The 13,275-nt window shown below is 36.9% G+C and overlaps 1 protein-coding gene across 1 annotated transcript in view; it reads left to right on the top strand.

Annotated features, from left to right (window-relative positions):
* PLOD2 (procollagen-lysine, 2-oxoglutarate 5-dioxygenase 2) overlaps positions 1 to 5,149 on the top strand; it is a 142,785-nt gene extending 137,636 nt beyond the window's left edge. Inside the window, exons 14-18 of the mRNA XM_006895120.1 lie at positions 1,764 to 1,829; positions 3,227 to 3,331; positions 4,441 to 4,587; positions 4,706 to 4,831; positions 4,994 to 5,149. Coding sequence (XP_006895182.1) covers positions 1,764 to 1,829; positions 3,227 to 3,331; positions 4,441 to 4,587; positions 4,706 to 4,831; positions 4,994 to 5,149 — 600 coding nt within the window. The remainder of the gene's footprint in view (positions 1 to 1,763; positions 1,830 to 3,226; positions 3,332 to 4,440; positions 4,588 to 4,705; positions 4,832 to 4,993) is intronic.
* The last annotated feature ends 8,126 nt before the right edge of the window (positions 5,150 to 13,275 follow it).

The following is a 13,275-nucleotide window of genomic DNA, read 5'->3' as shown; positions in this document are numbered from 1 at the left end:
AGAATCCTTGCCTCCAAGGAGTAGCTTGGTTTAATCCTCTCCAAGATGAATCTGTTTGTTTTCCTGGCAGTCCAGGGTACATTCAGTACTCTTCTCCAGCACTACAGCTCAAAAGCATCCACTCTCCTTCTGTCCTCCCTAGTCATTGTCCAACTCTCTGATGCATCACAAGCAATTGCAAATACTATGGCCTGTATCAGGCGCACCTTAGTCTCCAGAGAGACACCGTTGCTCCTGAGTACTTTAGAGAGGTCCCTAACAGCAGACTTAGTAAATACTGTTTTGTTGTTAAGTGCCGTTGAGTTGCAGGCGACTCATAGCGACCCAGTGAAGGAGAGTCCTCGACGCTTGAGTGTCTCTCATCCTCTCTCCAGGTTCATAGGGTTTCCGGAGGCAAGCTATTATGGAAGTGGATGCCACTCCTCTTTCCAAAGAATTAGTAAATATTGGAGAAAATAATGAAATATTGTAGTAATTGAATCCTTATTAATATGATGATATTGTGTGCGATTCAGTCGGAACCAACCCGTAGCTGACCCTCCAGCAGATTTTCAGAGGCAGTTAATTGTATGGGAGGTTGCCTATCCTTCTCCCACGTGCTAGATAAATAAAATATAGTGGAAAAATTTGAAAGTAGTTTTGCTTAGCCATGTAAGGAATGTCTGTGCTACATTTAAGCAGCAATAAAGAATACTAACAATGTGTGTAAGTAAATTATCAAGACTTTTCTGAAATTTGACTTCAAAAATATGCTTCAGACAAATTTTGGGTACACGTATTTTTATATATATTATGTTGTTTCTCTTGCTGGGTCTCTATGTTGACATTTTAAAAATAATTTTTTAACATGACCTAATCTTGTATATTTAAGGAAATACTCTTTTTGGATAATTGCATTAGTTTATATTTATTTTTTTAAATGCTAGACTTTTAAATAAAACACTGATCTATAAAAATGATTCCTTTGTTCAGGTTGAAAAATTAATTTATCTTTGGATGTGATTTCTTTCCAAGAGAATCGTCATTGAGGAGAATCATGTTTATGAAAAGGATCTTTTACTATATAAAAGACCCTTTAATTTCTTTAACTTTCAAAAGTTAGTAAACCCATTTTTATTCCTTGAAATTAATTTTAAAAATAAAACAATTTGGAGAACTTCACTATACAAGTCTAAATAAGACCTTATTTATTAATTAATAAGGCAGTGCTGGTGGCAACAATAACGATGGTGGCAAGGAATTGTGCTACCAACCCAAAGGTACACAGTTCACGTCCACCAGATGCTCCGCAGGAGAAAGATGGATTTTTGTGCCTGTGCAGTTTACTGGCTCTGAAATCCCACTGGACTGTAAGCTGTGAGTTGGTTCTGACTCAACACTGATGTTAGTTAACATTTGGTTACCTTTTCCAAATATTTATTGGTCAGATTTTGTTGCTTGTTTTTCACTTTTACACACACGTGTGTGTACATAGAAAAACAACATACAAAGCTGATCACTAGATGATTAGTCCTCCTTTAAAAACCAAAAGTATCAAACTTCTTGAATAGGAAATTCGTGTTTGATAGAATGATATGAGCACACAAAGACTGACAAAGACTGAAGCATAAACTGTGTTTTTTTGCAAATTCCTTTTTCTTCCTTATGTGCAAGCATTTATTACGTGAGTAGTTTTCTAAAATGCATATGCTTCGTATTTTTCAGTAAATGGTTTATTAAAAAATGTATTTGCTTTAATTTGTGAAATGTATTTATTGTTGTAGGACTGGAAGGAAAAGTATATAAACCCTGATTATTCCAAGATTTTCACTGAAAATTTGGTTGAACAGGTTTGTATTAATGATTATTATGAGATGTTGAATATTATTGCTACTTTTTCCATAGAGACATAGTAATGCCGTAGTACATTAAGTGAGACACTTTGAAAATGGAGAAAATAGCCTTTATGAAAATATAGAATGTGATGGAAATCCAACATTTATTTTAAGATCATGTCAGACTGTTAAGGTGTTAAAACACTTTGGAACCACTAAAAAGGATCATTAATAAAGATAACTTTCAGTGAAGCTTATCTTTGATAGATATTAAGTTTAAAGAGTAGTTTCTCAGTGAAATCTTTTAAAAGACAATCTCCGTAGTGGAATAATGGCTATAACTGTTGCCAATACCTTATTTCAGAGAATGTGGAATCAGTTCAGAGAATCAGTTCTTATATATATATATATTTGGGGTTTTTTTACATTTTCTCTTAAACCGGTTTATTTACAAAGTTCTTATACATTGTTCTTCACATTAAATCTTGCCCATTTCTTTAACCCTCCTCTCCCTTTACCTATCAAATTATACAATCCTGTCATTACCACCCCTCATCCTCACCCCTCTGCTCCCCCCTTCCCCTTATATTCTCATACACATTTTACTAGTTATCTATTTCTACAGTAATGATCTTATATAATATTTGTCTTTATGGGACTGAGTTGGTTCACTTAGCATAATGCTCTCCAGTCCTTCCCAAGTTAGGTAGTGATCATTATTCCTGCATGCTGCATAGTATTCCCTCATGTGAATGTATCATAATAACTCAATCCATTCAATTGTGGTCAGAGAATCAGTTCTTAAAGCCTACCGTGACAAAGAAAAGATATTGTCTGTTAAACCATGTCATGTTTACTAATCACTTAACATTTATTTTATGCATTTTTAAAGTGTTTTATACTTATTAAGACTTAAGGTTACTTATATTTGTTTGTGTGCACTGTATAAAATAATTATTCCAATCACAAGTCATAGTCTCATTCTTTGATGGGTGTTCGACTCTATGGCACATAACAAAAACATTTCAAAGTGTAAGCCAAATTACTGAGTGAAGCACCAGTTAAAACACAGACAAATACAAAATAAGGACAGAATGAACGCTAACCATGCACTTTGGTGTTTATGACCACATCACATTCTGACTGATTGTGACTGAAAATTGAATTAACATCTTGAATTCCACATGTTAAGCTATGAAAAGAGAAAGGAACAAGGAAAGCCTTCTAACCAGTATTGTTTGTAACACATGTATTTGATAATGTTGGGCAAATGTAAAAAAACAAAACAAAACAAAAAAAACCAAACAAACATTCTAAATGAGATAATGTTTGACTACTCCTCTTGCTTTTAAAATGCCATTTGTTGAAGGTGCAGAATTTTCTTCTTTTAATGGTGATGCTGTGTTTTATAGCCTTGTCCAGATGTCTTTTGGTTTCCCATCTTTTCTGAAAAAGCCTGCGATGAATTGGTGGAAGAAATGGAACATTATGGCCAGTGGTCTGGGGGGAAACATCATGTAAGTTGCAGTTTCCACATGTAAGAGTGTATGTGCCTTATAGATAAATCAGGATCCACAGAACAGTCGTTCTTTCCAGCATCCTCTGTCCTGGATCTAAAATGGTGATCTCAGAGGCCATGAACTGATTTTTATCTAGTGCTACCATTAGCTAGTTGTTTAATATCCAGAAAGTAATTTAATCAAACTAGGCTTTGATTTATCATCAGTACATTTGATTAAACTGGGTAGTTACTTAGCTTTGGTTGGAGACTGTAAAGTAAAATATATTTTTACTGTGTGATACCATTTTTCTCCAAGCTTACTTTTTAGTTTGTTTGTTCTTTATTTAGCTATTATAAAATAAGAAAGACCTTGTCTGCCTGAATGCCAGAACTATTGTATATATATAAGCACAAGAAGAAATGTAATTCAGTTTTGTATTTACATTCTGTGTCAAACACTTGAAGGAAGTTTGTATTATTGGTACCTTTCTTCTGATAAACCCAAAGATGCTAGCTCCTTAAGAACAAAAGGTTTTAACTGAATCACCTGGATAATTACCGCCTCTGCTCAGTTAAGGCTCTTGCTCGCTAGATGATCAGAAAGCACAAAGTACAAAGTGTGAGGAGGGAGAAGTTGAAATCCCCGGGTTATAAAGTTATAAAAAGTAATCATTGAAGAACTTTCGGTGCTATTGACTGGAAATAAATGACAGAGAAGGGAAGGCTTGTTTTCAGTGGAAAATAATCCAAGAGCCAGATAATTAGAATCTATGCACACACTGCAACTGAGAGAGTGTGAAGGACAGTTGTAAAAAGCGGGAATATCACTTTTAAGGAGAGAGCAAGGCTTAAGAAGTCAGTTTTATTTACTTTCCATTCAAACACCACTTATGCAGAAATATAAGTGGGAAAATAATCTGTTGACTGCAGTATTTTCCTGTAGCACTGACAAATTTGCAAAGCCCTGTTAACCATGTTACATTGATAGTTTTGCAATTAACTTAGTATGCTACAATTGAACAACTGCACTTTTATTGGATGTTAGGATATTGTGGCTGAAATATAGAAAAAGAATTGGAATTATATGTGGACTATACTTTATGATGCTGTTAATGCTACTTCTAGGATAGCCGTATATCTGGTGGTTATGAAAATGTCCCAACCGATGATATTCATATGAAGCAAATTGATTTGGAGAATGTCTGGCTCCATTTTATCCGGGAGTTTATTGCACCTGTCACACTGAAGGTTTTTGCAGGATATTATACGAAGGTAGTTATCCTTTAATACTACTCACCCTCACAGTTGTTATACAAATATACTTTTCTCTGTTTTACTAATTAGCAAAAACAAAACAAAACAAAAATCACAGACTCTTTTGCTTTTTTAGGGATTTGCCCTGTTGAATTTTGTGGTGAAATACTCACCTGAGAGGCAGCGTTCTCTTCGGCCTCACCATGATGCTTCCACATTCACCATCAACATTGCACTCAATAATGTGGGAGAAGATTTTCAGGTACTTATTACTCTTCTTGTAGATACTTTGGAAAAGAAATGTGTCACTATACAATAATAGCCTCAGTGTTTTAAAGGTTCCATTTAGATGGCATAATATGAATTTTGCCACTAACTAGAAATTGTCAATAATAAACTGCTGTGTTTATTTGTTATCTTTTAGGGTGGTGGGTGCAAGTTTCTAAGGTATAATTGCTCCATTGAGTCACCACGCAAAGGCTGGAGCTTCATGCATCCAGGAAGACTCACACATCTCCACGAAGGACTTCCTGTTAAAAATGGAACGAGATACATTGCAGTGTCGTTTATAGATCCCTGAGTATTTATTTTTCATTGACTTGGACTTGGTCTCTGGAATGTACACCTGACATGCGCATGCCTTTGAAGCTGTGTTTGGGAAGATGAGAAGACTATTTCATTAACTTCAACAGAACTTCATTTTGGGTCAGATATTTGAAAGACTTTCTTTTGTTTAAAAAAAATGTCTGATGTTTCTTAATATCTGCTCTGAGCCTTAAAACACAGATTGAAGAAGGAAAGCAAGGAAAAAAAATCAAAGAAGATATTTATTTCTATGCATTATTGTCACTCTGAGAATAATGGCCGTGTAAAAAAAAAAATTGTGTTTCATTTGATGAATTATTTCAGGTACAAATGTACAAGTGACAAATGAAGATAATACTGTTTCCTTATTTAAGAAAAGTCAGGGAATAATTTTATTTATTATGTTGAGGGAATCCAAAAGAAAATAGATATAAATGAAAATTGGCAGTATTTTAAATCAAGGAAATCTGGGATGCTAACTAAATTTATATGCAATTAATTACAAATACCTGCTTGGCCACTTGTGCAGGGATCTTTTACAATAGTTACTGAGGAAATACAAAGAACAAACATTACAAATATGTTTTAAATACAAATTGGGAAGCACAATCCCTTATGGAACACAATTGAGGAAACATTTTTAGGTGAAACATTTTTATAGAAAGTTGAGGTTTTTTTCTTAACATTTATATTTGGAACCAAACCCTTTATTTCCTTCCAGTGAATATTTCAAACTAGATTATTTTAAGTAGACACTAGATGTAGGAAAGTTTACAAGCTTCTACCATTTCTTAAATTATCTGTTTCGAATCCCCAAGTAGTCCATTACCAAAGCAATATTTTTTTTTGTAACCCTAGAAGATAGTGAGAAAAATTTCATTGAGAGAAATAGTGTGTTTTACTATTTTTTGTTAACTTTTTAAGTACTTGAATTTTATATCAGGAATATTAAATTGTTGAGCCTCTTCCTTCCTTTTTGCTCTTTGTCTCTCACATAGCCTTTTATAGAGTGAGTAGGTGATTCACTTTTCTCCTCTCCCCTATAAAATCTGCTTTATCCTTCTTACTACCTTTATTATCTTCCCTTTTCCTCACTTTTTAAATACTCTTCATCAAAAAGCATTTGTCACCTTGATTGTTCATCATTTCTCTGAATTAGGTTTAAGACTCTCACTGTAGCTACTGTTTTTAATTTAAAAATTACACTTGAAAGAAGTTGTAAGTCATGGTGCCAAAATTTGTTTTTCTAACACCATGTGTTAGAAAATTATGAAAATTAAAATAATTTAAAAGAAGTAACTGTTGTTTTCTTTACTGCTAGTGATCTCTCTTTAGAAGTGAGTTTAAAAGAGTAACTTGAACAAAGATCTGGTTTAAATACTTTTGTCTTTTTTCCCCCTCCATTCAATTTAATACATCTAATAGTAGAAGAGTGCTCAGGCCGTTCGTTCATCGGGTCGCTATGAGCCGTCTACTATTCGATGGCACCAAACAACAACAACAACAATAGTATAAGAAACAAAACTCTGCTTACTTTATGATAACATTTTCAAGTGTAAAATGACTAAAAATTTTAGTTAGCTCATTTTACAAGTTAGTAAATAAAAACCAAACATTTGTTCAATATGTTTTGGTTTACTCAATAGTAATTTTTAGTCTCCAACACTTGGTACCAGCAGCCAGGAAGTTAAAAAAACAAATTGCATTCCGCTATCAGAGACCTCTGTACTGATGAGCAATGATGTCAGTCTGGAGAGTAAGGTATGCCAGATGCAGGCCATGATATTTGCAGTTACTTGCTATGCATCAGAAAGCTGGACAAGAAGGAGAATTGATGCCTTTGAGCTGTGGTGCTGGAGAACAGTATTGAATATACCATGGACTGCTAGGAGAACAAATACGTTCATCTTGGAGAGGGTGAAACTAGGCTGCTCCTTGGAGGCAAGGATTCTGAAGCTTCGTCTGACATACTTTGGACATATTGAAAGGAGTGACCAGTCTTTGGAGAGGGACATCATGCTACACCTTTCCTAATTTTTAAACGTGCAGTGTCTTCTTGCTCTGTTCTGACAACTTCCTTCTGGTCCAAGTATAGGTTTCGCATAAGCACAATCGAATGTTTTGGGATTCCCATCCTTCTCAGAGTCAGCCAGTTTTCTGTGATCCACACAATCAAACACCTTTGCATAGTCAATGAAACAGACATTCCTCTGGTACTCTCTGCTTTCAGCCAAGATCCATCTAACATTAGCTATAATATCCCTAGTATCACAGCCTCTACTAAACCCACATCTGACAGTTCTCTGTTGATGTGTTTTTCCAATCATTTTTATAATTATGGGCAGAATCTTGCTTGCATGTGATATTAACAGGTTTGTCCTAGAGAGGGTTAAGTCAGGTTGCTCCTTGGAGGAAAGGATTCTGAGGCTTCATCTGACATACTTTGAACATGTTTAAAGAGAGAACCAGTCCTTGGATAGGGACATCATGTTAGGAAGGGTGGAGGGACAGAGAGAAAGAGAGAGGAAGATTCCAGATAAAGTTGATTGACACAGTGACTGGGATAATGAGGGTAGAGGTGTCAGAGACAGTGAAATTGACTCAGGATAATTGGAATACCCCCCACACACACCTGATCATACTGACCTGAAAACATTACTTCTTAAAGTCAATTGTATGTTAGGGAGGAAGCTTCTCCGCAGTCTTACTCTGAAAACCTTCCAACCCAGGGAACTTTTGGAGCTGTCTCTATCAGTGCTCTCCAATAATTAAGAATGTCTTCACTGGCTAATGTATTTTTTATTTTTTAGAATTATGTCTCCAGGTTTTCCTTTCTAGTCCATTTGAGATTGGAAGCTCTATAAAAACTGTCTGTCATGGGTGACCTTGCTAATACTTGAAATAATAGTATCATAGCCTCCAGCATCACTACAAGCCAACACAGTACATCTGAACAAAGAGTTAGAACAGACCAGAGACCCACTGTGGAACAAAGCATAAAGTGCTCTTATAATTTCAAGTAGAAGCAGTAGAGATTGATAACAAATCCACAAAAGCCAAATTATTATCTTGAGTGTATCTGACATAAATTTAGAGACCATTTCAAAAATAGATTTGACACACTCAACACTAATAAATGAAACCCAAATTAATTATGAGATTGGATCAAAGGCATTAAACGTGCTGAACACAAAAGGTCATTAAAAATATCAGGAAAGAAAGTCCAAGATGACTATAAGAAGAAATTCTGAAACTTGCTCTTGAATTTACTGTATCAAAGTAAATGGAAGTAATGACAAATGAGCTAAACAGAAGATAGAAAAAGACCCTTTGCGAAAGCAATGTTTTGTAGGAAAATTGGCAAGTATTTGGAGTTAGAAAACTAGAACAGAACAACATGCTTGCCATTACTCAATTTGAAAGAATGGAAGACAATATTAAAACTTTACAGCACAATAGTGAAAGGTATCATAGGCAAAATACTGTACGATGATGTTGTTAGGTGGCATTACGTACAACTCACTGTGAACAACAGATCTGAAACACTATCCTAGCCTGTGCTATCCTCACAATATCTGACACACAGCCCAATGCTGCAATCACTGTGTCAATCCACCTGGTTTAGGGTATTCCTTTCCTTTGGCATCCCTCCACTTTCCTAAATAAAATGTCCCTGTTCAAGGAATAACCTCTCCTAGCAACATGCTCAAAATAGTTGAGACTAAGATTTATCATCTTTGCCTACAAGGAACACTCTGGCTACATTTTCTCCAAGACTTATCTGTTTTGTTTTTGTTTTGGTTTTTTGCATTCCATGAGATCTCCAACATTCTTCTCCAGCAACACAGTCCAAAGGCATCAATTATTCTGCCATCCTTCTTAGTCATTGTCCAGCGCTAAGATGCATAGCAAGTGAACTGGAAAGACTGAAAGACTATGGCCTGAGTCAGGCACACCTTAGTCCTCAAACTGGTATCATTGTCCCTCAATAATTTGGAGATGTACTTGACTATAGATTTCCCCAATGCAATACATCCCCTAAATTCCTGACAGCTGGTACACAAAGTTGTTTTCAGTTTCTGTCTTTTATCCATCTATCACAATGCTGTTTATTAGTCCAGTGGTGAAAATTTTTGTTTTCTTGATGTTGAGATGCAATCTATATTGAAAGCAACAATACTTAACCTTCTGCAGACTGTACTTCAAGTCTTCAGCATCCAAGGTTGTTATCACAAGAAATTTAGAGGGCAGCTGCCTGGCTAACTGACTAGAAAAGATCCATATTTGTTCCCATTCCCAAGAAAGGTAATCTAACAAAATGTGGAATTTATTGAACATTGTCATTAATACCACATAGAAGGAAAATAACTGTTGGAAGATCATTCAGATATGACTAGAACAGTACATAGAGAAATTCTATTCACGCTCAATTTAGAAGAAGCCGTGGCACCGGAGATATTGTTGCTGATGTCAGATAGTTCCTAACGAAAAGCAAAGAATGCCAGAAGAATGTCTCTTTGTGCTTTACTGACTTTATAGTCATGTAAAGGCATGTGACTGTGTGGATCATTACAAACTAAGGCTAACATTAAGAAGAATAGGAATACCAGAACACTTAATTGTATTCATGTGCTAAGTATGTATTTAGCCCAAGAGGTTGTTGTGTGAACAAAGCGAGGAACTCTATATGGTTTAAAATGTAAGTGTGTGTCAAGGTTGTAGCCTTTCTCCATATCTATTCAATCTGTATGGTAAGGAAATTATTAAAAAAGCTGTACTCAATGAATAAGAATGTGACATTATGATAGAGGAAGATTTACAAATCACCTTTGTTATACAGCCTGTCCTGTAGGAAATACCAAAAGAAAATGGACAGAATACAGTTTCCATAGCAAAAAAGAACAGACGATATAAAAAGAAACCCAAGCTTCACTGAAGGAATTGACTAAAAACAAGACTCCAAAAATTGACAGAATGTTGTTGTTGTTGTTATGTGCCATCGAGTCACTTGCGACTCATAGCAACCCTGTGTACAACAGCCCTAAACTCCGCTCTGTCCTGTGCCAATCACACTGTCTCTGACACTCCCATTCCAATTATCCCAGTCACCGAATCAATCCACCTCATAGAGGGCCTTTCTCTCCTGCGCCGTCCCTCCACCCTCCCAAGCATGATGTCCCTCTCCAAGGACCTGTCTGTCCTCACAACATGTCCAAAGTATGTTAGACGGAGCCTCAGAATCCTTGCCTCCAAGGAGCCACCTGGTTTAACGCTTTCCAGGACAAATCTGTTTGTTTTCCTAGCAGTCCATGGTATTCTCAGTACTCTTCTCCAGCACCACAGCTCAAAGGCATCAATTCTTCTATCCTCCTTGGTCATTGTCCAACTCTCTGATGCATAACAAGTGATTGCGAAGACCATAGCCTGTATCAGATGCACCTTAGTCTCCAGAGAGACACCATTGCTCTTCAGTACTTTGGAGAGGTCCCTAACAGCAGACTTTCCCATGGCAATGTGCCTTTTCATTTCCTGGCTGCTGGTGCCAAGACTGTTGACTACAGAGCCAAGCAAACTAGAGCTGTGTACAATCTCAATCTTTTCACCATCCATCCTGATGCTGCCAATTGGTCCAGTGGTGAGAATCTTTGTCTTCTTGACATTGAGCCTCAATCCATATTGTAGGCTGCAGTCCTTGACTCTCTGCAGCAGGTGCTTCAGACAGAATACCAGTTGAAATATTCTATCAGAGAGATGCACTATTCGAGGTGTACACTCCTCTGTGCCAAGAAATTTGGAGACATCCACCTAATCAATCCACTGGAAAATATTCATATTTGTGTCCATTTCAAAGACAATGGTGATTCAGTAGAATGTGGAAGTTATTCAGCCCTATAATATGACTTAAAGCACTTGCTGCAGAAGGTTATAAATTGCAGCCTTCAGTATGAGTTGCACTTCAACATCAAGAAAACAAAAGTCCTCACGATGGGGCTTATAGACAACATCATGATGGACAGGGACATGATTGAAACTGTTAATTACTTCATCTTACTTGAATTTATTATCAAGACACTTGGTACCAAGAGTCAGGATATCAGGAAACAGATTACACTGGGAAAGTCTGTAATCAGGGACATCACCAAATTATTGAGTAGTCACGTCAGCTTGAGAACTAAGATGTGCCTGATTCAAGCCATAGTCTTTTCAGTCACTTGCTATGCAACTGAGAGCTGGGCAATGACTAAAAAGATGGCAAGAATAATTGATGCCTTTCAACTGTGGTGTTGGAGATGATTGTTGAAGATCTCATGGAATGCCAAGAGAAAAAAACAGGTATGTCTATGCTCATAGCAGTGCTATTCACTATGGCACATGGAAACAGCCCAAATATCCAACTACAATCGAATGGATTGAGAAATTATGGTACATTCACACCATGGAATACTAAACAGCACGCAGGAGCAATGATTGTGTAAATTATGACCTAACGTCAGGGACTGGAGAGCATTACGGTTAGTGAACTCAGTCCCATAGGGACAAATACTATATAAAACCATTATTGTTGAATGAGTATGAGGATCCATGGTGGGGGAGGAGGGTGTGAAAGCAGAGGGGTGAGGATGTGCAGCGGGGGAGGATTAATCATGGGGTCACACAATTTGATGGGGGAGTGAGGAAAATGGGAAGGATCTGGTGTGAAAAACAATGTATTCAAATTTTGTAAATAAACTAGTATGTAAAATAGAAAACAAGTAAACCACACAAAAATCCCCCAACCAACCAACAAACAAAACCAAATATGTCTTGAGACATATTTAAGAGGGTGCAGCCAGAGTCATCCCTGTAGGCAAAGATGATAAAGCTTTGTTTCACCTCCTTTGGGCATGTTGGTAGGAGAGGTTATTCCTTGGAGAGGGACATCATATTTGGGAAGGTGGAGGGATGATGAAGGGAAAGAAGACCCTCAACCCGGTGTATTGACACAGTGACTGCAGCAGTGGGCTCTAGTGTCTCAGAGATTGTGATGATGACAAAGGATTGGAGAGTGGTCAGAGCTGTTATTCATATGGTCGCTATGAGTCTTACTCAACTCGATGGCTCCTAGCAGCAACACAATCAATACTACAAACAAGTAAATTTTAGCACAAAATATTTTTAAATTGTTTGTAGTGGTATACCAATGAACAGCCTTAAAATTAAGAACTAAGGCTTTAAAAAAAAAAGAATTAAAACTGGGGATAAGAAATATAATCATTGATGCCACATGGAAAGGTATAAACCAGGGAATACCTGAACTGTTTTATTGACTTTGTTAGACCTTATAGCTTAGTGGTGAGAAGCTGCACTAAAATCCCAAAGGTGCACGATTCAAGGCCACCAGCTGCTTCGTGGGAGAAGGATGACCTCTGAAAATCCGTTGGAGGATCAGCTATGGGTCAATTCCAACTCTACGGTACACAACCACAACAACAACATTCCTATCCTGTAGGAAACATCAAAAGAAGATGGACAGAATACAGTTTCTGTAGCAAAAAAACCCCCACAAACCTGACAATGTTAACTGAAGTCCAAGTTTCACTGAAGGCATTGCCTAAAAATAACAGTATAACAATGAGAATTGAGTCTTGTTATAATGCTGAATAACTTCCACGTTCTGTTGGATCATTTGTCTTTGAAATTGACAAAAAACATGGACATTTCCAAGCTGATTTGTTAGGCGGATAAAAAAAATAATATGGATGACATTGTAAAAACTAGTGATTCCATCAAACTTAATTATCCTCGGGTGGCTGACATTGAGAAGAATAGGAATCCTGGAGCACTAAATTGTGCTCATGCGGAACCTATACCTGCACCACAAGAGCTCATTGCAGCAGTCGGAGAGCTCTTTGGAGGCAAGAATAATGAGGCTTCACCTCACATACTTTGTCTATTTCTTGGAGGACATGGTGTTGGGAAGGGTGAAAAGTCGGCAAAGGAAAGGAAGACCCTCCACCAGGTGGATTGATGCGGTGACTGCTGCAATGAGCTCTGTGTGTCAGAAAAGTGTGAAGATGGCACAGGATAGAACAGGGTTCAGATCTTTTGTTCATAGAGTTGCTGTGAGTCATGCTCGACTCG

The sequence above is a fragment of the Elephantulus edwardii genome, unplaced genomic scaffold, assembly GCF_000299155.1.
Source record: "Elephantulus edwardii isolate Elephantulus edwardi_28Jun2011 unplaced genomic scaffold, EleEdw1.0 scaffold00158, whole genome shotgun sequence".
In the NCBI taxonomy this organism is placed as follows: domain Eukaryota; kingdom Metazoa; phylum Chordata; class Mammalia; order Macroscelidea; family Macroscelididae; genus Elephantulus; species Elephantulus edwardii.
Note: the sequence above shows the minus strand (reverse complement) of the source record. Positions and strands in the feature narration are given on the sequence as shown.